General features: G+C 33.0%; 3 protein-coding genes across 3 annotated transcripts; 1 reads left to right on the top strand and 2 right to left on the bottom strand.

Moving 5' to 3' along the window:
* Positions 1 to 737: 737 nt before the first annotated feature.
* Positions 738 to 3,527, top strand: LOC131640515 (primary amine oxidase 1-like). The gene is made up of 3 exons (XM_058910915.1): positions 738 to 1,913; positions 2,042 to 2,155; positions 2,676 to 3,527. Exons 1-3 carry the CDS (start codon positions 738 to 740, stop codon positions 3,366 to 3,368), a joined length of 1,983 nt encoding a protein of 660 aa, XP_058766898.1. The 3' UTR covers positions 3,369 to 3,527.
* A 12,402-nt stretch (positions 3,528 to 15,929) lies between these two features.
* On the bottom strand, positions 15,930 to 17,361 carry LOC131640525 (uncharacterized). The gene is made up of 2 exons (XM_058910926.1): positions 16,925 to 17,361; positions 15,930 to 16,698 (listed from the first exon to the last, which is right to left on the bottom strand). The coding sequence occupies exons 1-2, from the start codon at positions 17,359 to 17,361 to the stop codon at positions 15,930 to 15,932; spliced, it is 1,206 nt and encodes a 401-aa protein (XP_058766909.1).
* A 3,352-nt stretch (positions 17,362 to 20,713) lies between these two features.
* Positions 20,714 to 23,637, bottom strand: LOC131640516 (putative phospholipid-transporting ATPase 9). The gene is made up of 3 exons (XM_058910916.1): positions 22,892 to 23,637; positions 22,329 to 22,805; positions 20,714 to 21,709 (listed from the first exon to the last, which is right to left on the bottom strand). The coding sequence occupies exons 1-3, from the start codon at positions 23,482 to 23,484 to the stop codon at positions 21,655 to 21,657; spliced, it is 1,125 nt and encodes a 374-aa protein (XP_058766899.1). The 5' UTR covers positions 23,485 to 23,637; the 3' UTR covers positions 20,714 to 21,654.
* Positions 23,638 to 25,982: the final 2,345 nt, after the last annotated feature.

Raw genomic sequence — 25,982 nt, 5'->3', positions numbered from 1 at the left:
GTTTCCCATATCATGTCGATCTAATTGTTATTAAAAAATTTCTCAAATAAAAAATATATGTTAGAGAATTGAAGTAAATAAAATATTATGAATAATAGTTTTCTTCCAAATGAAACTAAATATTAAGTGATATGATAATTTAAATGGTATATACATTTTATTTTAATACTTTGATGGTATAAAATAAAAATATTTTTCCCAAATTCAGAAGTATATGTTAAAGAACTGAAGTAGATAAAATATTATAAAAAATAATAATTTATAAATGAAACTAAAGATAAAATGATATGATAGTTTAAAGTTTATACGCATTTTATTTTAATTCTTTAGTAATATAAAGTAAAAATATTTTTTTTTAACTTTATTAGAAAAAAACTTAATTTATATCAAATATTTATTCATTTTATTCTTTTTAAAGCCCCAGCACTGGTCACATTGTATATAACCAGATTTTGGAAAATTATTACTATTATAGAATCCAAAAGAATACTATTATGACGTTGATGATATATTAAAATATGAATGAAATACAACTTATACTATATAGTTTTAAATTCTAAAAATGTTCTATCTCAAATTCTATGTACTCTTCAAGGAATTTAACAAAATCACCTAACTTGGTCAGAATAAATAAATAAATAGTAAAATTAGCCGAATTTTCATAAGTAACTAAATTTGGTAATATATAAATAGAACATGGAGAGCATAACATATATCTCATCAATGACATAGAAAAAATGATCAAATCATCAAGATTTGATAAAGCATCAGCCATGATTGCACAATGTCAACTTCTAGCATTTTTTCTTATATTCAACTTCATCAACAGTTTGTCTCACCCTTTAGACCCTCTCTCTCCAAACGAAATCAACAAAACAAGACACATAATTCAACAATCATACCTTGGTCATATTCCTAACATCACCTTTCATTTTGTTGATGTTGAAGAACCAAACAAAAACAATGTCCTAAAGTGGTTATCTTCAACAACAAAACAAAAACCTATTGTTATTCCTAGACAAGCTAAGATAGTTGTTAGAGCCAAAGGTGAAACTCATGAGCTTGTTGTTGACTTAACAAAAGGCTCAATTGTCTCAGATGAAATCTTCAAAGGTCATGGATACCCTCCTTTTACATTCAATGAACTTTTCAAAGCCAGTAAGTTACCTCTTAAATATTCAAAATTCAAAGAGTCAATTACCAAAAGAGGCTTGAATTTGTCTCAAGTTTCATGTGTACCATTCACAATTGGTTGGTATGGTGAAGAAATCACAAGAAGAGCCCTTAAAGTTTCATGCTTTTATCGAGGTGAATCGGTTAATATTTGGGCTAGGCCTATTGAAGGAATCATTTTGCTAGTCGATGTTGATTCAATGAAGATTGTTTTGTATAATGATAGATACAGGGTGCCTATGCCGAAAGCCGAAGGTACAAATTTTCAATCTACAAGTAAAAATAAACCTAATATATTTGCTACATGTAATAACATATCAAATGTTGGATTTAGCATAAAAGACCATGAAGTGAAATGGGGTAATTGGGTTTTTCATGTTGGTTTTAATGCTAGAGCTGGAATGATTATATCAACTGCTTCTATATTTGATGATGAGAAACAAAAGTATAGGAGAGTGATGTATAGGGGACATGTGTCTGAGACATTTGTTCCTTACATGGATCCTACACTGGAGTGGTATTTTAGGACTTTTATGGATGTTGGTGAATTTGGGTTTGGTCGTGCGGCTGATAGCTTGCAGCCCAAGGTTGATTGTCCTGGAAATGCAGTGTTTATGGATGGTTTTATGGCTGGACCTAATGGAGAAGTGCAACAGGTGCCAAGGGCTATCTGCATTTTTGAAAGATATTCTGGTGATGTTGCTTGGAGACACATGGAAATCAATAATCCAACAAAATTGGTAAGATTTGTCCTATATTGTACTGTGTTATAAAGATTAATCTCTACAGTTGCACGCAGATGATGACTGGTTTAAACAATAGCTGTTTTACTTTAAAGTTTGACCACATTTGTTGTGTTTTTGTGTAGATAAGAGATGGAGAGGTTGAAATAAGTTTGGTGGTGAGAATGATTGCTACTGTTGGTAACTATGATTATGTTCTTGATTGGGAATTCCTTAAAAGTGGCAGCATAAAAGTTGGGGTAAGATTCTTGTACCACACTACTAATTTTTTCCTTAGAATTTATATTAATTAGGTTGACTAGTATGTGGTTTAATTGTGGCATAATGCAAACGAGGCAGGCGGCAAAAACGGGCATGCCCGTTCCGTTTAGGTATGCTTTACAATAGAAAATAAAGTGGAATTGACATACTTGACAAGACAGATCTAAAATCTTACCCCATCCCACGAGAAAATGAGCGTGAGACAGACATGCGGACTTTGCATCCCTAAAAATTAAAAGTTGTAATTTTTTTTGTTAATGTCACACTCGCAAAAATATGAAGGGGGCAGGACAGACATATTATAAAATGCAGGTTTAAAACCTTGACCCGTCTTGCAAAATCATCTTGCGAAATTGTGCAGGAAAAGTCCGGCGAGACGGATTCATTTTGCTATCCTAGTTGCATTTACATTAGAAATGAATAAATTTTTGTAACATACATTGTTTTGGTCAAATAAAAATTGCACTTATCCTAAATAGTTTATTGTGTTATGCATAGGTGGCTCTAACAGGTGTATTAGAAATGAAAGCAGTACCATATACACACAAAAGTCAAATAAAAGAAAAAGTCTTTGGAACCCTTGTGACAGAAAACACAATAGCCAATTATCATGATCATCTCATAACATATTACCTTGACCTTGACATTGATGACAATGCAAACTCTTTCATCAATGCAAAGCTCCAAAAAGTCAAAGCAAATGGGTTTGGAACACCAAGGAAGAGTTATTGGACAGTTATCAAAGAACCAGCTAAAAGAGAAGCCGAGGCTAAAATTCGCCTCGGCTCCGAGCCAACTGAGCTGTTAATAGTTAACCCTAATAAAATGACAAAGCTGGGAAATGAAGTGGGTTACCGGCTGATCAGCGGCCAGCCGGTTAGTTCTTTGTTGAGTGATGATGATTATCCAGAAAGAAGAGCTGCTTATACAAAGTATCAAGTGTGGGTTACTGCTTATAATAGGTCAGAAAGATGGGCTGGAGGGTTCTATGGTGATAGGAGCCGTGGAGACGATGGGTTAGCCGTTTGGAGCCGAAAGAATCGAGAGATTGAGAATAGAGATATAGTGGTGTGGCATACAGTAGGGATACATCATGTTCCTTATCAAGAAGATTTTCCTGTGATGCCAATTGTTCATGGTGGTTTTGAACTCAGACCAGCTAACTTTTTCGAAAGAAATCCATTGATTTGAATAATTCTATTCTAATATGTAGACATTCTGTTGCATATATGATCCAATAATATTTCCATTTTCAAATTCTATGAAAATTTGAAAGTGTAAGGAACAACTCCATGATTTATATGATAAATAATGTGAATTATTATCTACCAAACTAAAAAAGTTGGATAATATTACCTTCAATGTAAATTTTTTTTGAAAACAACAAAAAATTGTACTATTTTATAATTAGGGAAAAGCTAACATGTGCCCTAAGGGCACAAGTTAATGAGATATTTATAGAAATAATTTGTTGGAACGCGTGCATTCAATGTATCAAAACTTTGAATATGACTTTATTGCATTTAATTACTTTTAACTTTTTCTAATTATAGTATCCTTAACATGTGCCCTTAGGACACATGTTAGCATGACCCTTATAATTAATTAAATGGGTCTTGCTATCTTGTGCCCCAAGGGCACATGATAAGGTATAATTAATGATATTTGATTTCACCTTGATAATTAATTATAGTAATTAAAACATTAAATTTATGCTTGCTAAGGATGACTAGCACTAAATTACCCTTTGAAATAAAATAGCTATGTTAGGCCTACTTTTATTTTATTTTTTCTTTTCAATTATAAATTAGCTTAAAATTAATTTGCTTTAAATTACAATAATATATTGCTGCAAATTAGAGTTAAGTTGAAAATTTTTAATACAAAATTAAAATGCTTTAAACTATAATAGTGTACAGTTCCAAATATATCATTCAAGTACAACTTTTTTCAATAGAAATTATCCCAAATAAAAAGCGAAAGATTAATGGCTGATCTTGATACATATATCATCATCTTTCTTCCTGTTATATAAATAGAAAAAAAATATAGTTTTAATTAACAAATTAAAAATATAAAATTAAATAATATTTATAAAAAAGATAAGAAAAGGGGTGATGCACTGACAGTGTAAAATATTTTTACACTGTCAACCAATCACCACCATGTATCCAATTAAACCACTCTTTTTATTTAAAAAATAATTTAATGACATGGCTAATTGATAGCTTTCTATTGGATAACAGTGTAAAACTATTTTACACTGTCAGTGCACTACCTTTTAACTCAAAAAAGATATGTACCTAATTTTGATAAACATGCATTTAATATTTTAATTACAATTACAGTGTCTATGCATTTAATATTTTAATTAGAGTGTCTAACTATTACATGTTCCAAAATAAAATAAGTGGACCAGTAGTCATTTATTCTTCCTTATCATGTGCCCTTGGGGCACAAGATAGCATTGTCCTTAATTAAATATGTTAAAATTAAATGAAACCTTGTGATTGGTTGAAAATACCCTACCCAACATTTTGTGATGGGTAGAGAAGTTCTCCCCGATAAATAAATATTTGTTATTGAGTTTAAAAAAAGTGATATTCAATACTTTTAAATACATTGCAGCCGGAAATAGAAGCAAAAAAATTTACATGGTGGACTGCTATACTAGCAGCAAAACCAGTTCAACCGAGAAAAATAAAATTAGTGTTTTGAAAGGCATTTTGTTGGATTATCACACTAGTCATTCCATTTGAATTCTTCTGACCCTTTGACTCTACCAATAAACCACTCCTAACACATTTGCTTTGGCCCTTCATATCATTTCACTACTACAAAACGTGCATACAACAACGCCCAAATCACCACGGTTCTTTCAAATATTGTGGTGACATTTCTAAACTGAGACACTAACATTTTTTATTTTTAATTAAAAATTATTAGGATATAATAACAATTGATGACCTCATTGTGGTGATACAGTCAAGCTTTCATGGGTTCGAACCTCAACGCCCACAAATATCACTACGCCAAAATTGGCTTTTAAAAGCGCACCTACAACAGCGCTTATTCACAAAAGCGCTTTCGTAGGTTTGGTTAAAAACAAAATAAAAAAACACGCTAGAAAAGCGCTCTTAAAGGAGGGGCAATGAAAGCGCTTTTCAAAAGCGCTCTTATAGGAGGTGGCTATGAAAGCGCTTTCCAAAAGCGCTCTTAAAGGGTGGGGTATGACAGCGCTTTTCAAAAGCGCTCTTATAGGGGTCTTATAGGGGGTGGATATGAAAGCGCTTTTGAAAGCGCTCTTAAAGGGGGGGTTACGAAAGCGCTTTTAAAGAGAAAGCGCTGGTATAGAGTGGCCTATGAAAGCGCTTTTGAAAAGCGCTCTTGTAGCCCTCATTAAATATTTTTAAAACTAAAACACGCTCTTTTATTTTAATTTCCAGAAACATTCTGAAAGTTCTTCTTCTTCCTCTCACGCTATTACTGTTATTCCGTCGAACCACTCACCCTCTAAACCACTCACCCTCACGTCTGAACCACTCACCGTCCGTCTCAACCACTCTCCGTCGTCTTCTCACCTTCAGGCCACCGCCGCCGCCGCCGCTGCCGCCGCCGTTCTTTGGGTGGGATTTTAGGGTTTTCTTGGTCAAAATCAACATCTTCTTGCTGCTTCTGTTCAGGTAAAATCTTCCCACTATTCTGGTCTGGTTTAGGCAATTTCAGCGAGGACTTTCTGTTTAGGGATTTTAGGATTTTAGGGATTTTAGGATTTTAGAACTTGTAATTGCAAATGAAATTTCTGGTCTGGTTTGAAGACAGTAATGAAGTCAGTGATACATTCTTCTGTTATGGATATCAATAGAAAAATTAAGAGAAATATAATGTCTTAAAATGCTAGAAAGCAACACACTTACTGATTGATACATAATTTTGAACTAAAGTGTTGCTACTCTTGGACATTTTCTTCCACTCTTACCACATTTCATTTAGAAATGTAACTGAGTTTTTGAATACAAAACTACTTGCTGTTGCTGCCTAAATTAAGGTATCTCAAAAAATGAAAACAGAGACAATAAACATCATCGACTTCTGTGAAAGTTCTATTTTAAAATATTTGTACGGTGATACTACATATATGGTTATAACATATGTTAAATAAATAAATATTAAGTGACATAAACTTCAAAAGATAGGTTTTTATTTTTTTAATTTGTAATTATAACTAGATTGCTTCTGTTGATGATGATGTGAGTTCTAGTTTTGTTTTTGTTTTTGTTTTTGTTATTTAGTGATGATGTGAGTTCTAGTTTTGTGATGCATTTGTGTAGTTTATGTCAATGGTGATGAAGGTTAAAGGTTATTATAGTAATGGTGAAATTATAGTAAGGCAATTTCATGGGTTTATGGATGGTTATTTGGTTGTGGGTTTATTATTATTCTATTAAGTGTACTTTTATAGTTACTTTGAAGTCTATGGTTTCTACTTCTAAAATCATAGTAGTTTGTGCTACAGATTGCATATAGTTCCTTCACTTTTATGATATTTGTATTTAACTGCATCGTGCGTGTGTGTTTAATTTTACAGTTACTTTGAAGTCTCTGGTTTCTACTTGTACAACGCCGATTCAAACCTACCCATCTCCCACATCAAGTCTAACTCAGGTTACTATCCCTTTCTTCTTGCTTATAGTTTGTTATTTTCTGCTTATAGTTTATTGTTTATGGTTCTATTTAATATCAATTTAGTGTCTCTCAACCATTTTTTTGGTTTGTGGACTTATATTACCTTGAAATAAGGTAAGGTCTTCTTTAAGAAATCGGGTATTCTGATTAGGTATTCTGATTAGGTATTCTACTATGATGATAGCTATTTATTATCTTGACAGAATTCCTTAGTACCTGATAGAGAAACCAAGAAGCATTTGTTTAGCTTAATTAAGTCATGGATAAGACATGGATGAGATCAAACCGATTGTCGAAAGAGTACGAGAAAGGGGTATGGGAATTCGTTGAGTTTGCGGTTAAGCACTCCGAAGACCCGCTTCGAATGCCGTGTCCTTGCTTGGGTTGCTGTTATGGGGATAAGGTTGACGGGAAACAGTTGGGATCCCATTTACTACGGTTTGGAATTGATAGAAGTTATACATGTTGGACAATGCATGGTGAGAAAAGTAACAGGAATGCTGGGTCGAGTTGTAATAGGAAGTATGCTTCAAACGACGATTGCACAGACACATACGATTGCGATCGAGTCGAAGAGATTGCAGAAGCGCTTGAAGAAGATCTTGCGGATTGTCCCAAAATGTTTGAGAGGTTGGTAAGCGATGCAGAGAAACCGTTGTATGATGGTTGTTCAAAATTCACAAGATTGTCTGCGGTGTTAAAGTTGTACAACTTAAAGGCGGACAATGGATGGTCGGATAAAAGTTTCACAGAGTTATTAGCCCTTATGAAAGATATGCTACCAGAGGATAATGTTCTTCCCAATCGAACGTATGAAGCCAAAAAGTTGTTGTCCTCTATTGGCATGAGCTATGATAAGATACATGCATGTCCAAACGATTGCGTTTTGTTTCGAAACGAGTATGCAGCGTTGAATGAGTGTCCTAAATGTGGTGCCCCTCGATATAAGAAAAAGTTGTCTCCTGCTAAAGTCTTATGGTATTTTCCTATAATTCCGAGATTTAGACGCATGTATCGTAGTGAGACCGATTCAAGACACTTGACTTGGCATGCAGATGAAAGAATTATTGATGGAAAGTTGCGACATCCGGCAGACTCACCACAATGGATGAAAGTTGATACTGATTATCCTGAATTTGCAAAAGAAGCAAGAAACCTTCGGTTGTCATTGTCTACTGATGGAATGAACCCGCATGGTATTCAAAGTATCTCGCATAGCACATGGCCTGTGATTCTTATGATCTATAACCTACCTCCGTGGCTATGTATGAAGCATAAGTACATGATGTTATCAATGCTAATTTCTGGGCCTAAACAACCAGGGAATGACATAGACGTATACTTGGCACCGTTAATCGAAGATTTAAAGTTTTTGTGGGACAACGGTGTGGAGGTTTACGATGGGTATAGGAAGGAAAGTTTCAACTTGAGGGCGATGTTGTTTGGAACAATTAATGATTTTCCAGCATACGGAAATCTATCCGGGTACAGCAATAAAGGTCAAAAGGCGTGTCCCGTTTGTGAAGATGAAACCGATACGACACGATTGGATCTTTGTCAGAAGAATGTCTTTCTCGGTCATCGTAGATTCTTAAATTCTAATCATCACTACCGTGGGTGGAGAAAAGCATTCAACGGAAAGGCCGAACATGGTACAGCCCCGCCTTTTTTGTCAGGTGATCAAATTTTTGAAAAGGTGAAAGATGTGAGCACTCAGTTTGGCAAGCCTTTTGCACATTCACTTGTCAAGGGTGGGTGGAAGAAGAAGTCCATTTTTTTTGAACTTCCATATTGGAAGTCGTTGTACGTAAGACATTTCCTGGATGTTATGCATATTGAAAAAAATGTATTTGACAGCGTTATAGGTACGTTACTCAATATACCAGGAAAGTCTAAGGATGGCGTTAACATAAGGAATGACATGGCAAACATGGGGATGAGAACTGAATTGAGACCCGTGACGAAAGGAAGACGAACATATCTGCCACCTGCTGTTTACACTCTATCTAGAAAGGAGAAGAAAACATTGTGTAAGTTCCTCAGTGAAGTTAAAGTTCCAGAAGGCTACTCTTCAGATATTAGAAGACTTGTGTCCATGAAAGACCTCAAGTTAAAGAGTTTGAAGACGCATGATTGTCATGTTATAATGGAACATTTTTTACCAATAGGTATACGTTCTATTCTGCCAGAAAAAGTAAGAAGCGCAATAACTAAGCTGTGTTTCTTCTTCAGGTCAATTTGCAGTAAGGTGGTCGATCCCGCGATCTTACCAACATTGCAAAAAGAGATAGTTGTTACTTTATGTGATCTTGAAATGTATTTTCCTCCCTCGTTTTTTGACATAATGGTTCATCTAGTCGTTCATCTTGTGAAAGAGACACAATTGTGCGGACCAGCTTATATGAGATGGATGTACCCTGCTGAACGTTATATGAAAATATTAAAAGGGTACGTGAAAAACAGAAGTCGACCGGAGGGTTGTATTGCCGAACGATACGTTGTTGAAGAAGCGATTGAGTTTTGTACTGAATATCTGTCAAATGTTCAATCAATTGGACTCCCCAAATCTCATATTGTCGAAAAAAAAGAAGGAAAAAGGCTAATTGGAAATAAAGTTGTGACAGTATCAATGGTCGAACGGGATCAAGCGCACTTGTATGTTCTGCACAATGAGATTGAGGTTGAGCCGTATGTTGAAATGCACAAGGTTGTTCTCCGAGATTTAAATCCAAATAGAAATGAGAACTGGATAGTACGAGAGCACAATCGAAGTTTCATTCCGTGGTTTAGGGATCATATTTATTCAAAGTATCGTTCAGATCCTGCTTCAGTAACAGAAAGGTTGAGATGTTTAGCCTATGGTCCAACTGTAATTGTGCTTTCTTATAGCGCATACGCTATTAATGGATACACATTTTATACCAAAGAACAGGATGATAAAAGTACTATGCAAAATAGTGGTGTTACCTTGGTAGCTGAAGCAATGCACATATCAAGTGCGAATGACTTAAATCCGAAATTTGCAAATTTGTCATATTTTGGGGTTATCGAGCGCATTTTGGTGTTTGATTACGCGAAGTTTCAGATTCCTGTATTTGGTTGCAAGTGGGTTGAAAATAATAGTGGCATACGAATGGATAAGTCAGGATTTTTGCAAGTGGATCTCAATAGGGTAGGGTACAAAGATGAGCCTTTCATTTTAGCCTCTCAAGCTAAACAAGTGTTCTATGTCAATGATCCGACAAGTACGAAATGGTCTATAGTGCTTTTATCTAACAAAATAGTAGATGAAAACATTGAAGATCAAGGTGATATTGGTGTTGGCATTGAATCTTGTACAAGAAACGATCAAAATGAGAATGAATCTTGTACTAGAAATGATCATAATGAGGGTATTTGGATCAATCCAACCGTCCGCGTTGTTAAGAGACGCGTAGAACACAATCCTACCAAGAAAAGAAAGAGACGTTAGTGATAAAGGTAATAGTATACATATTCCGACTAATTTGTTTTATTCAATTTGTACCGATTGTTTTAATCAATAGTATAGTACTTATTCAATTTTGGTGCATATTCTCGTTTTGTACATAACTTTTGAACCATGTATCCGTTTGTCGACTTCTTTACATGTAACTATACTATTTTGACGATTCCGGAGCTGCTCATGCACTTATATGTTCATTTCGGGACTGTTTTTTTATCGGTTTTGCTTCTGCCCGTAATCAAAAGTCGGGCTTAGGGTCTGAATTTCGGAAAACCGACTTTATTTTTGAGTCCGTGGGGACGTTTTACCATAGCCATGTAAATTTCGTTCAATTCCGACAACTTTATTTTTTGACGCTTATTTTGATTTGTACCGATTTCGTTTCCGATTTACTTGTACATGCATGGTTTGACTTCCATTTTACTTGTATAGATTGTTAGCTTATTAATAGTGTACTAATGTGCTTTAGTTTGTTTGATACAGGTTAAATGGCTCCGGATAGAGATGCTCCACCTGAAAACTCACAAGAAAGAGATGCTCAAGAAAGAGATGCCACGGATACAAATGCTCCACCTGATACTGAAGCAAAAGAAGTTGCACGAGGCATCACTATCATGAAGGGAATCGTTCGACATAGAGACCAAGGATTAGTATACCGATTGGAATGGAATTCTGATAAACAAGCAATTGGTCCTAATTCTGCAAAGTTGATTCGGAACCGGAATCAGTTAGACAGTGCTTAGTAGATAGATTCATGTCCACCGGCAATACAGAATGTCTGCATCTTTGGGCGTATAATACCCGACCAGTAGGGTTAGTTTCTCATTCTTTGTTCATCTAATCTCTGTTTCTTTTGTGTATAGCAAAATTTTCATATAACCTATTGTTTTTATTTATAGAGCACACTGGTTGCTGCTTGCTATCAACCCTATAAGGGAAGTCGTGTATTATCTGAATTCGGTAAATGGTGAATGGACCAATTATCCGGCCATGAAGGACATCGTTGATTTGTAAGTGGGATCGTTCTAAATATATATTCGTGTATATTTATATATATATTTACTTATTTGTGGGATTGATCTAAACATATGCTTTTATATATTTGTTAATTAGATCAATACAAGTGTTCCGAAGTCAACGGGACGCACAGGTATCCCGAACTAAATCTAGCAACATTACTTGGATCCAAGTGCAGGTACATTATTTTTCACAATGTTGCTTATAATATATTTATGCTACTTGATAAAACAATGCACAACTATAGAATCTTATTTGTTTTTCTATGTAGTGCCCGCAACAGAAAAACAGTTACGATTGCGGATACTTTGTATTGAGGTTTATGAAAGAAATCCTTCAGGCAAATCAATTAGAGATTCCGATCACGGTATGAATTTATAACTTAAGATAATTTCATATAATTTATTACATTTAACTAAATGTATCATTCATATTTTGTTTTTGTTTTGTAGTACCTTGACGAATTCCGTGCCACTGGATACCCGAGACTTAAGTTGGAAGAAATAAAAGAGGATTTGTGTCATTTTTATATTAAGCGCTTTTTCATGTAGGATTTGTGTCGAATTGAAGTACTATAATATTATTGATGTTGTAATGATGTATATATATAATATTGGATATTATAATGGTATTATATTAGTATATATATATATTGTCTTACCGATGGCTGAAATAATATCGTCGAAAATAAATTACAGGTCGAAAATATTACAGGCTGAAAACATATTACAGGTCGAAAATATTACAGGTCGACTGGGAGGATTAAATTACAGGCTGCACATTAAAATACCTCATTTAGCTACTAAAGCGCTTTTTAAAAAAGCGCTCTTAAAGGCCCACATACTAAAGCGCTTCTTTTTAAAAGCGCTGCCAAAGATTACTAAAAAAGCAAAAAAAAAAAAAAAACAACATACTAAAGCGCTTTTGTAAAAGCGCTCTTATAGGGGGGGCTATCAGAGTGCTTTTTCTGGAAAAAGCGCTCTTAAAGCCCACCCTATAAGAGCGCTTTTACAAAAGCGCTTTAGTATGTTGCGTTTTTTTTTAATTTTTTCTCTCACAGGTGGGCCTATCACAGCGCTTTTCTGGAAAAAGCGCACTTAAAGGGGGGCCTACCAGAGCGCTTTTTCCTGAAAAGCGCTCTTAAAGGGGGGCCTACAAGAGCGCTTTTTCCAGAAAAGCGCTCTTATAGGGGGGCCTACCAGAGCGCTTTTAAAAGCGCTTTCGTAGCCTATGCCAGCGCTGGCTTTGGCAGCGCTTTAAAGCGCTGTTATAGGCCAAAAAAAGCGCTTTAATAGCCCTTCCTCGTTGTAGTGTATTTTACTTCTTTAACATTAAGGGTGTGTTTGGTTCGAGGTAAAGCGAGGGGAGGGGAGGGAATATTTAAAATGAAATGTGTTTGGTTCAATTTTTAGGAGGGGGGAGGAGGGGAGCAAAATCCCTCCAAATGACACTTTTTGCGTTCCCCCGAATCGGGGGATTCGGAGGGGAGGGGATCACTACTAAAAAATTCGCTTTTAGTGACCGATTTAGTGACTGAAAAATTTTGGTCACTGTAGTGACCGAATTAGCCACCAAAATTTTATATTCATGAGCAAATTTTAAGAGGTCACTAAATCGGTCACTAAAATAAATCAGCCACCGATTTAGAGACCAATATTTTGAGACCGAATTTTTGGTCACTATAGTGACCGAATTAGCCACCAAAATTTAATATTCATGAGCCAATTTTAAGTGGTCACTAAATCGGTCACGAAAAATATTTTTATATACAATTTAATTTTTATATATAAATTAGAGACCGAAATTTCGGTCACTAATATTTTTTGTTTTCTTTTTCTATTTTTAGTCCTGTTTATTATTTTACTATTTCCTTTCCATTTTTTTAAAGATTTTAATTCTCTTTCAAATTTTAAATTTTTACTAAAATTTTCTTCTTTTTATTGTTTTAACATATAATATATTTATAAAAAACTATATGTATATACGTTTAAATATAAAATATAACAATAGTTGTTAAGTGGTGTAGTGGCAAGTTGTTATTAAAATACATGAAGTTAACAAGTTCAATTCTTAGGTATCACAATTTTTAATTTTATTTTATGAAAAAGAACACTAAATTCGGTCACAAATTCGGTCTCTAAATTTCGGTCACTAAATTTGTCACAAAAGCTTAGCGACTAGCACTTTTTCAACCGAAAAGTAATGGTCGCTAAATCGGTCTCTAAACGTTTTAGTGACCGATTTTGATGCTTTTTCGGTCTCTAATTTGGTCACTAAAAGCGAATTTTCTAGTAGTGGATCTGAGTTTTAATATTAATTAAATTAATATATTTACTAAAATATCCTCAATTTTATTTTATTATTTTAAAAATATTATTTTCTTTCATGTTCCTACTTTTCTTTTTGTAATTTTTTCACTATTGCTTCCAAGCCTTCCATCAACTTAAAAAGAATACACTACGGTTGTTTTGTTCAACCGTTGTGATATATATATATATATATATATATATATATATATATATATATATATATATATATATATATATATATATTTAAAATTTTTTAAATGGTTAAACACTGGCATTTCTTTATGAAATTTCATTATGTAAATAATATATCATCACGGTTCGTCTTGTCAACCGTGGTGAAAAGTAATATTTTTTTAATATATAAACGAGAGTATTTGTCGCTATTCATAACAACTATTTCTCTCTAAAGAAAACCCTAACATATCATCAACTTATGCGCATCAGTTTTCTCCGATGACCACTACCCCCAAACAGAACCCCCTCTTTTGGGCCGTAGATCACGAATCCGGCCACCAAAAGCCTTAAATCCTCCTAAAATGGCCTAGATCAGGGTTTCAAAACCAAAAGCCCTAACCATCCAAAATCCAAATTAAACTACAACCCTTACGCGAGTGTATGGTACTGATTTTGTTAAAGTTTAGTACATGTCTAAGGTATCTGTTTATCGCTTTCTAGACTATAGCATATTCATGATACTTAGGCTTTTTACAAATTTTATGAAATTCATTCTTTTTTATACTTGTTTGTTTGTGAATCACTTTAGTTTCCACCTTTTTGTGAGGTGGCTTTCCATTGTTCAGATATGTTGGAGACCACAACTCTTGTTCTAATTGGATTTTATTATGCTTAATCTTTTATGTGTGTTGATTATATGAAAGCATGAAAAGGATCAAAGTATTTTTATTTCATTTTGAGCACCCTTCTAACCCACAACCCACAAGGAATATTCACAATATAATACGAATTAAACCAAAATACAATCACCAACAAGGGTGTTACATCATCATATAAACTTCGCAAACAATAGTCCTACTCTGTAATACGGGTTCTCATCATTTATTTAAAAGTAATTTCATTTATCATCGCATTGCAAAACAGATTATCGCGTAGTGGAATTTACAATTTAAAACATCTTTAATACTATTCATAACACATCAATTAAACCTCATAGTTCGTGAGTCATAACTCAAAATATCATAATCTCAAGAAAGGTAATTCATCAAAATGCAAATAAATTCAAATAGTCAAAGTGAACATAATAGTTCTAGAACATAACGAACCCGTCCCCGATGTTACGTATCAGAGCAAGACTCCTTTCAATCTAAACAAACGGTATTTGGACGCCATGAAGCTATCCTCTAATCTCAACGGACTACTACTGATTACCTGCGTGTTACCCACGTGGAGGCAATATTCAAACAGAAAGGGTGAGTATTTCATAAATATTGTATAAGACATAAGGAATAGATATAGTAGTTGTATACAAATAACCAATCATACATATACCAATACAACGTATCCATCATATACGCATACTTACCCACACCTGCACATCATCACCTATTCACAACATCACCTCATGATTCAATCATAATTATCACTTAAGTATTTCACATCACAAATACTCGAATGTCATCAAATCACACAACATCACAATAATGCAATGCAACAACAATGGACTCATGCATGTGGTACCAATTCATCACCGATGACTCCGTCATTGTTCTCCAAAGATCCCCACCATGGGATCAATTCCCATTTGGAACCGGAGCACAACATAAGGTTGCACTCAATACGCACTCAATCATGTTATCAATCAACACAACAACATTCACCAAAATCAAGTACCGAAGCACAAGAATTCACAAAACCAAGTTGCATATAAAATGCCTTCTAAACCTACCCCAAACGTGCACAGTAAATTTCATAAAATTCTCAAAAATTATAATTAAATATAAGCTTCCATATTTTGAAATCATTTTTCGAAAATATGAATTTTCGTCCCAGGAAGTGGATACTTATTCTTGATAGTTACTTTATTCAACTGCCTGTAGTCCACACACAACCTCATACTTCCATCTTTCTTCTTGACTAAAACACAGGCGCACCCCACGGGAGATACTCGATCGAACGAAATTCTTTTCGAGCATTTCTTCCAATTGCTTCTTCAATTCATTCACTTCAGACACCGAAATTATATAAGGAGCCATCGATACTGGACTCGTACCTGACACCAAATCTATAGAAAACTCAACTTCACGTTCCGGAGGCAAACCACTTATCATCTGGAAACACTTCAGGAAGTTCACAAACAACTAAAAGTTCAACACTTGCAGCCTCACAGTCACTTGGCAACGACGCAAACATTGCAAACATCACAACTTCATCTCTAATAAACCCACTCACTTGCTTAGCAGTCAACAACATCAGTTCTCCATTATCACCGAACTTGGGGAACCTCGACGTATTATTGTAACAATTGATATGAACATAGTTGAACTCCAACCAGTTCATTCCTATAATCACGTCGATTTGGTGCAAGGGTAGACACACCAAATCCATCACGAAAATCTTATCGAAGATAGTCAAAGGACATCCCTTACAAACAAAAGTAGTAGTAACAGAACCACTAGCAGGAGTATCTATTATCATACTACCATCCATAGAAGACAATTGCAATCCCAACATAGTAGCACAATCAAGCGAAATGAACAAATGAGTAACACCAGTACTAATAATAGAAACAAATTCGATATTGTTAATAAAACAAGTACCTCGAATCAAGTTGTCCTTCTTGGAATCCTTTGCTCCACTCAAAGCGAACATCCTACCGTTGGTCTTGGCAGCATTAACATCCTTCTTCGGTTTGTGGCACCGAGTGTTGATATGTCCCTGTTCACCATAATTAAAACAAGTTGGACCATCGTCTTTGTAGTCAAAAACACGATGACCGGTCTTACCACATTTGTAACATCTAAGCACCTTATTCTCACACTCATTGGAACAGTGACCTTGTTCACCACACCTATAACATCGGACAGGAGCATGAGCTCCTCCCCCACTTGATTTTTCCCCTCAGCAACTTTCTATTTCCCTTTTTCAGCAGTAGTATCATAAGGCTTCTTACATCATGATGCGGTTTTCCTCTCTTCTCGTTCAGACCTTTGTAATGAGCTGAATGAGCAATAATGTCCTCCTCATAAATCTAATAGTTGTTCACCAACTCCGTAAACCTACGGATCTGTTGATACCCAATCGCCCGTTTGGTCTCCGGATGCAACCCATTATCAAGCTTAATACACTTGGAAAACTCAATCGTCTCTGCACTATACTGTGGGTAGAACTTGACAAGTTCCACAAACTTAGCAGCGTACTCAGTGACGGTTGAATACTTCCTCAGGAACTTCCTCATGAACACAACCCAAGTAATCACCTCGCCAATAGCCTCCAACCTTTGGTGAGTGTCATCCAACCAGTAATCAACTTCTCCAGCCAGCATATGAATACTATAACGTACCTTATGCGCTGCATAAGAGTTCATCACCCTGAAGATCCTCTCAATCTCCTTAAGCCACTCTTGCGCCCCATTAGGATCATACTTACCCTTGAAGGTAGGCGGATTCTCTCTTTGAAAAGTACTCAAGCTACGCAACTCATCAATCATTCCAGTATTAGGGTGATTCTGCATGGTCTGAGCAACAGCTTCCAAAGCAGCGGCAATTGCAGCATCATTAAGCTACATGTTTTTGCTTGAAAATTTCTTCCCCAAATATATTTATATCATAGTTTCGCATTAAACTTTATTTTCGGGTTAATTTAAAAATGAAATTATTGTAATAGTAACTAGTAAGATACCCGTGCTTCCGCACGGGTATATTTATTTGATATTGTATAAAATTTAATCAAATACATATAAATTTAAAATGAATGGTTTAATTATAAATGAAAAATGATTATATAAATTCAATTATATCAAATAATCATATAAAAAAAGAATCTGTAAGAAGAAGATAAAAAAATGAAATTTTAACATTTAAAAATTAAAAATTGTCTATCAATTAATAGGAATTGTTGATTAAAATAAAAAAGATATTGTGTTGATAATGACCCGTGAAATAAAAAATTTATTTGATGCGATATAAAATTTATTTGATGCGATATAAAAAATCGTGTTGATAGTGACCCGTCATAAAAATAAGAATATTATCTCTCAAATTAAAATATTGATTGATTAATATAAAATAAATATTGTGTTGATAGTAATCCGTCCGATAACAAAAATTTTAATTTTATTAAAATTAAAAAATATTTTTTTTAGTGATAATAACTAAATAGAAAAAAATTAAAATGAAAATAAGAAAGTGTGAGAAATTTGAAATTTTAATTAAGATAGAGAAAATGTGTAATGATCGATTAAAATAAATTAACTATTGTGTTGATAGTGGCCCGTAAGATAAATAAATATTTAATTTTATTAAAATTAAAAAATACGTTATTAATATTTTTTGTGAAAATAAGTAAATGGAGAAAAATTAAAATGAAAGTAAAAAAGTGTGAGAAAATGAAATGTGAAAAAAATTAGAAATTTAAAATAAGAGAGCGAAGATGTGTGTTAGGAAGAAAAATAATTGAGGTTGTCAAGTGTCCAATGATGATTGAAAGGTGAAGACTTATTTAGCTAGTTACTAAAATGTCCAAATGTAATGTAAATTATTTTAGACGAAAGGGCATAATTGACACTTTGGTCAATCTATTAGCATTAGCTTTAAGTAGATTTAAATCTTATTTTTGGCCTAAATAAATTTAATTGGTTTATAATATATAATTATATAAAAAAATTCATTAAGCTAAAAGTAAAAATTAAAAAATAATTAATAATAAAATTAACATAAAAATAATAAATATTAAATTGAAAGAAATAATTATTAAAAAAATAATAATTAATAATAAATATACCGTATCTAAAAAATCTACAAATAAATTAAAAAGTAAATTAAGTGTAATTAACCTACAATAAATTGAAAAGTTTTTTTGTTATAAACGTTCTTTTTTTATAATTGAAAGAGTTACACAATAATAAAAGAAATCTAAAACTAAAACAATTATTAATAATAATTAATAATAAATTAAAAGTTAAAAAATAAGAGTTAATTATTATTAATTATTTTTTAATAATTTTTTATTATTAATTTAAATTTAAAAACGTTAAATATAATTTCAGTTAGTAATAATGTTTATGAAAATAATTGAAGCGGAAATAATTAATTGGTTAATAATAAATAATTTATGATTTCACAAATTATTTACCCAATATATTATTTACACAAACTAAAATTACATAAATATTATTTACACGTATTAAAATTACACAAATATTATTTAGTAGCAAATTAAATTTTAGGTTAAACTTATAAAAAACGCTAATTTCGTATTAATATTTATTAATTTTAGATTAAAAAATGCCAAATATAATTTATTTAGTTCAATAATATTATATTCATTTATTTTAAATAGGTTCATTAAAAATGAATTTTTATAAATGCAATAATATTATTAAAATAACTATTACAATAATTTTATATTTAAATTAACCCAAAAATAAAGTTTAATGTGAAACTGTTTTATAAATATATTTGGGGAAAAAATATTTCGAGCAAAAAAACATGTAGCCTAGTGGTAGTAGAATATAAGTATGTAGAGTTTTTGTGTTAAAAGATTCACCATCATTAAAAATTAATTAAAAAGCCAACACATCGTCCCAAATGGAATGGGAAAAAGGGTATTAACCCTATTGTCAAAAAAATGTCAAAAATTATACTATATGATAAAGAAAATGAATTAATATTGAATTTAAGAAAAAATCATACCAACGCCATTGTGAGAACTTGAAGTTGGATTGCAGATGCAGGTGGTCTCCATATCAAACAACACTACTTTCTCAGTCTTATGTGTTAATGGTAATGAGCAATTATGATGAGTATGAGATGTAATATATAGTCACTTTGTGATGATAAACTTGAATTAAAAAGTTGACTAGAGATCTTTAAAGAATGGCCAACAAATTCAATTAAAGAATGGCCAAATTTTTTGTTTTAGAAAGACCAAAAAAGTTACTATAATTACAAGCCAATACTTACCATAAGCGTAAAACAATGCTTATGACAGCATCTTGGTGCATAAGATCCAGTTAAGAAACACCCAAAACTATGACTCTTTTTTAATTAATTACAATTTCTTAAAGACTTGAATTAAATAATATTATTTAATTTGACCAAGGACTTAAATTTGAATGATCAATGCATGGTTGTTGGGTTTTCTCTTAAGTGAGACCCACAAGTTAAAACAAATATAAAAGAAAAGATAAGTAGATAAATAAATGATATTGTAATGCGCTTGGTCCATGTTGGTTGCTAAAGGAAATTTTAGTAAAAATAATGTCTATTAGTGCTTGAAATGATTAGTTAATACTAGGAATGTTTTTCTTTTTTTAAATAGCAATATGCTTTTTTTTTTTTTACAGAAAATAAATGATATTATTCATTTAAATTGATAGAGTACATTGTTGCAATACAAATTCAAAATTGCCAAAAACAAAAGGATGAATCTGCGAACAAATCCACAGCATCCATGTTAATAGTATAAAACGGCAAATTGCATATGCCTACAAATATTAATGTTTTAACTGTATTGAGATGTCCGAAATATTCATGCTTCCGGATCTGTAGCGTTGACGGCACCAAAGTCATTGATTGAATATGCACTAGATCGAAACTAATCTTTCAACCTGAAACAAATGAACACCGCACAAAAACGGAAAAACAAAATACCCACACAAAGACGAGAAATCAAAATACACCACAGAAATATGGGAAATCAAAACAAACGATGACCCACGAAATCACAAAAAAGACAAAAAAAAAAAAAGGTTTGAAAAGCATTTATTTAAGTAATAGATAAACAAAAACGATTTGAAGGGGTGATTTTGGATCAAAATTGATCATAAATCACCCATCTTTGAGAGAGAGGAAAAAAAAAGAAGAAAAGTGACGGGAGTACACTACAAGAAAATTGACTTTTAGTGACACTCAAAAATTATCACTAAAAGTCAATAATCTGTAGGTAAATGTGTATATAACTTTGAGTGACATTCACTTTTGGCGTCAACTTTAAGGGGGTGTAATGTGACGCCAAATCAAATGTCACAAAAACTTTTAGCTACGGTTAAGTGTTTACCTACGGTCACAATGAATGTCACTATATGTTATGCGAATATTACAAATAATAATAACTATACCTACGGATTATTTTCTTTTAACTGTCACTAAAACAACAAAAAATAATATTTTTTATTATATTAAAATATAATAAATTTATAATTTTACTTTTTTATTTAATTGAAGAATATTACTAATATTAAAATTAAATTGCTCATTATCCTATTTTCTAAACAATTTTAAAATACATTAAGAATCATGACAAAGATAAATAATTAAAATTAAACAATTATCCTATTTTCTAATAAATTCAAATATTTCATCATATGAAGTTTTATTCCATATACTTAGAATCTTACACAAGAAATTCTGCTTATGCTTTAATGCTTTAAAATCTAGAATTGTATTTAAAACTCAATGCACTAAACTAGAACTCTATTAAAGGACTGCATCTGATCCAAATAATATACCTCGCAAAGGTGAAGGCTGAAGTTGATTGCAATCATTCTCTTGACTCCGTCTAGCTCCCCTACCTCGGATTGTCATGTTAATCTTCCCAAATGTAATTCATAAACATAGAATTAATCAATTTATTTACAGGAACATAAATCTTAGGAGAGAGTATATCATAGAATCAGGGACCAAGATAGTAAAAGAGAACATGTGCCAGATTTGGGGTTATGCCACCAGCAACAACTTAAGCTGATAGTGCTGCGACTATTCCTGCAATAAAGAGTGATAATACAAGTGTTGGTCCTGCCTGCTCCCTAATAACGGTTCCAATGAGAATATACACTCCAACTCCTATTGTAGCTCCAACCCCTAATTTTCAAGAATTATCAATTACCTTCAGTATAGTGAAATCTTGGTAATTTTAAAACTAACTATCATTAATTAGAACCAGTATCAGTAAGAAAGTAACAATTTTCGTTAATTTGAAAATGAAGAATTAATTACTGATTCCAACAAGATCGACATCAGGGACCAAATTTTGGCCTAATGTATACTACCTACTTCACCTAATAATCCAAATGCAAAGTGCTGAATCAAACTAAGCTTCAATGCATCTATAACAGGATGAATCAATTATCTGCTTATGTTCAGTTTTCCAACTCAATTGTTAGGCAATCGACATTGACATTAGAAAACGAACTTGATAATTTATAAGATGCAACTAAATAATCTAAAGTTACTGCATATTAGGAGACTAATAGTGATTTCAGGGACTGTATGCACAACATTAAGTGTATCACTGTATTTATCCCCTGTTTTTAACAAGTTCACAAAATCAGATTTCACTTATTCTCATTCATTGCATTGATCTGCCTTAGCTTCCCATAAACTAAAGTCTATTCCAAATCCATATGTCAAATTAGTTACATATTCTTATTTCGCAAATATACAATATCAAAATTTATCTATATATAATCTTCAAACTTACCCAATATTAATTGTCGTTTCCATTTTATCACCTGTCAAAACCCATAACTTAATCCCAGCCTGTGCTAGTTTGTCAATACATTCAGGAACCCCGTCTTGTAGTTTATCCTCGACTGCGGTAGCACCAAGAAGAATCAAATCCTTCTCAATCTTTTGCAATATATCCTCTACAATCTGCTCCTGATCCGCGCTCACTAAGTTTTTCGCATCTGTCAACTCTTTATTAAACTGATTGTACTCTGCCTCGTCGAGTTCACGATACGCGAGTATCAATGTCCTTAAACCAGAATCGGCGTATTCGTTAATGTGATACTTAGTTTGCTCTTCAAATTCTCTTCCATTCTTTCCAAGTAGCTCAAACATGACACTGTCAGCACCTTTGCTAAGTAGTAGTAGTTTCCCAGTGTGGTCTCTTACGATTACGGACATCCGTTTTCGTGCACTCGTAAACTCTAATACATTCAAAAGGTTATAAGACCTGAAAAATGAAAATCAAATGATGCTTTTAGTACATATGAGACATGAAAAAGTTAAGCTTCTTACAAACAAGAATAATAACCATACCTTTCTGATTTCACATTTGATTCGAGGTCCAATTCATGAACTGAAATAGCTGCATTTGTTCTTTCATAAAATTCGAATCCGAATTGGCTGGCTGCAACAACAAAAGCAGCCTCATCCGGCGATTCAGCTTCGTACGAAATGCTACCGGTTGCTTCATCAACTTTAGGTATTGCAGTATGACATACAGCCAAAACCTTTAGGAAATTCTGTATCACATTAGCATTAGTCTGTTTCACCCAATTTCCATTCATGATCCTTTCATCCATAAAGTTAAATCCTTTAATCTTCGACTTCGATTTCACAGCCTTAGTAGTGTCTTCCTCTTTCAACTTGCGGCCGAAATACGAATCTTTTCTCTTTGATAAAGCTCTCTCGACTTCCGTAAATCCTTTTCCATAAGCAACTCCACCAATAGAACACTTGATAAACTCCATAGAGTTACAAGTCAATGTTCCTGTTTTATCAGAAAGTATGGTATCAACTTGACCAAGTTCTTCGTTCAAATTCGACGTACGAGCGTGCGCTGGCTTATCCGTTTCCTCGTAATACATATTCAAATCCTGGTTGATGAAAACGCTTTGAAGAACCTTCATCGTATCGACGTAGCAAATCGCGTCATCGTAATTCGGCGCAAGCAATATAAGATCAGCAGGAAAATACTCATCCTTTTCAACTTTCACTATATCTCCAACTCTCAAATCTCTCCATTTACAATAATCAAAAACTCCAGATTCTAATGCAGAGGAAGGTCATACCTAGGCAAACTGTAAGAAAATAAGACATACAAGGGTGCATCTTTTTGACCATTTGAAAAATCCTTGAGCTTAGACATAGCCTAGACAAATTGCAACCAAAAAGCACCCAACTCCTGGGAAAAGAATCTTAGCTTTATTGATCTTGTCATTTAAAAATTAATTCAATGTTGTTCCTGCGACAAATGGAATAAAGTTAATACAACAGAATTTCAGCTTTATGTCGTTTCTCTAATGCTTATTAAAATAAGTTGCTGCATATCTTTGTTAGCAATATAATAATTTTTTTACTGATTATGTAATGTCAAGGGAGAGATACCTATAACAACAATTATGCTTGATGTGATCACTTCGATAACCGAAAGACCAACTAGAGTGAATGCATATTGTGTGGACAGATTTTCTATGCTAAGGACCACACCATCTGCCATTGCAAACATTACTCACTGCCAATTATCCTGCACATAACAATAACTTCATATAAAAGTCAAACAAAACGCATCAGAATCAACAAGGTTTTATGATGATACATACTAGAGCAAACAATAACTTCAACATTAAAGTTATTACTTGCAAATATTCAAATAGATCGGGATCAAATTAAAAACCGTTTAGGTCAAATACATAGTGTATGATGAGATTTTTTTGCACAAATGAACATAAAAAGATTAACACATTGACAATATAATACTCCTATTTTCATAATTGAAAGAAAAGAAAAAGAAATACAGAAGTAATTGATAACAACCTTGGTATTTATGAGAGAAAGTATCCCAAATACTAGGTCCTTTTCCATCTTCAAATGCTGCACCTTTATACTGCAAAAAAATTCAAATTACACAAAATTAAATACCTAATAAAGCTAATTGAACTTGATAACAATAAAATTGAAGGGTGATTGTTGGTACCTGAAATGCAGAAGATGCTGAAGTAAATAGAAAGATGAAACTATATTCTAGGGTTTGGAGTTGGGGCTTGAGATAAGAGATCACTCAATAACTTGAAGACTGAAGGGGAGAAGGAGGATGAAAGAACATAGATCCATCAGACACAAGGAGTCGATGAGGGATCGATTGGAGATTGAGGGGACTGGTGATTTCAATTTGAGAACGAGGAAGGCAATGTCGGTCGGAAATGACGGAACTAGGACGATCGGAGTAGGAAGACAACAAGTTCGATCGGAGGAAGACGATGGTAATCGAAGACGGTGGTGATCGAAGACGGTGGTGATCGAAGACGGTGGTGATCAAAGACGGTGGTGATCGAAGACGGTGGCAGATAGGTCGGTCGGAGACTGAGAACGAGATGAATATGGTGAGATTGAGAGTTAAGACCAAACAGTAGATAGAAAAAATATTTCTTTATAAGAAGTTATTAAATTTTATTCATAACTTTTTTCAATAAAAAATATATTTGCCTAGCCTTAGATACTTGTTAAATAAAAAAATATATATAACATAATATAATAAATATGGTGAAATTGATATCCATAACTTTTTTTCAATAAAAAATATGCAATTTTTTTATTCAGAGACTTGTTAAACAAAAAAAATAGATAATTGAATAATATATGTAACAGTGCTCATCGTAACTAGTTGGTTAATTATTGTAATTCCAATTATATGATTGCCTTTTAAATTAGCTACAAAATTATTTGTAGTAAAATTATGGTAGCTCTTGTAGTGTTTGTCTAATAGATCAATAGTGACATGTAACTGTAGGTAAAAGTAACATTTAGTGACAACTATTAAGGCATCACTATAAGTGGGTGTCACTATATGGCAATTTTTTTGTAGTGGTAGAAGAGGAGGATCAGACTTAGCAACCTGCTTCTTAGTTCTTATTAAGTTATTAGTTTAAAATAGGAAAAATACAATTAGAAATTAGAAGTAGAGAGGTTTGAGACATGGCCCATCCAAACTCTAGACCCTATAGCTTTTGCTAGTTTCACTAAAATATGAGCTTTAATATTAAATTGTCTACTAATGAAACTAATATGGGAATTCATAAAGTTGCTCAAGAAAAATCTCCAGCCATGAATAATATCATCAATAATAGTCATGAACAATTTTCCTTTCCAACAACAATCTACAATCAGTGGCAGAGTCAGACCATAAAATTTGAGGTGGTCACAAAATTTAACTATAATTTATAAATTCAAAATATATATTTAAATCATAATAAACACAGAGTTGAATATGGGGAACATAAAGTAATACTCATCTTAATATTTCTTTTACGTTATTCAAAATTGGACATAAACAAACATTGCATTAAAAACACATATACCTTAAATCATAATAAATGTATAAATAAATAGATTTAAATTGGGTTAAATC

The sequence above is a fragment of the Vicia villosa genome, unplaced genomic scaffold, assembly GCF_029867415.1.
Source record: "Vicia villosa cultivar HV-30 ecotype Madison, WI unplaced genomic scaffold, Vvil1.0 ctg.003183F_1_1, whole genome shotgun sequence".
NCBI lineage: Eukaryota > Viridiplantae > Streptophyta > Magnoliopsida > Fabales > Fabaceae > Vicia > Vicia villosa.
The sequence above is the reverse complement of the archived record's forward strand: the minus strand, read 5'-3'. Positions and strand labels throughout refer to the sequence as shown.

Excerpts from the sequence above, each read along its gene's own strand:
- LOC131640516 (XM_058910916.1), bottom strand. The coding sequence starts at position 23,484 with ATGAAGGTTCTTCAAAGCGTTTTCATCAACCAGGATTTGAATATGTAT. Across the intron at positions 22,806-22,891 it reads TCAAATGTGAAATCAGAAAG|GTCTTATAACCTTTTGAATG; the intron begins GTATGGTTATTA and ends TTCATTTTTCAG. Across the intron at positions 21,710-22,328 it reads GAAACGACAATTAATATTGG|GGGTTGGAGCTACAATAGGA; the intron begins GTAAGTTTGAAG and ends CTTGAAAATTAG.
- LOC131640515 (XM_058910915.1), top strand. The coding sequence starts at position 738 with ATGATCAAATCATCAAGATTTGATAAAGCATCAGCCATGATTGCACAA. Across the intron at positions 1,914-2,041 it reads TCAATAATCCAACAAAATTG|ATAAGAGATGGAGAGGTTGA; the intron begins GTAAGATTTGTC and ends GTTTTTGTGTAG. Across the intron at positions 2,156-2,675 it reads GTGGCAGCATAAAAGTTGGG|GTGGCTCTAACAGGTGTATT; the intron begins GTAAGATTCTTG and ends TGTTATGCATAG.
- LOC131640525 (XM_058910926.1), bottom strand. The coding sequence starts at position 17,361 with ATGCAGAATCACCCTAATACTGGAATGATTGATGAGTTGCGTAGCTTG. Across the intron at positions 16,699-16,924 it reads GAGACCAAACGGGCGATTGG|GTGTGGTGAACAAGGTCACT; the intron begins GTATCAACAGAT and ends CCGATGTTATAG.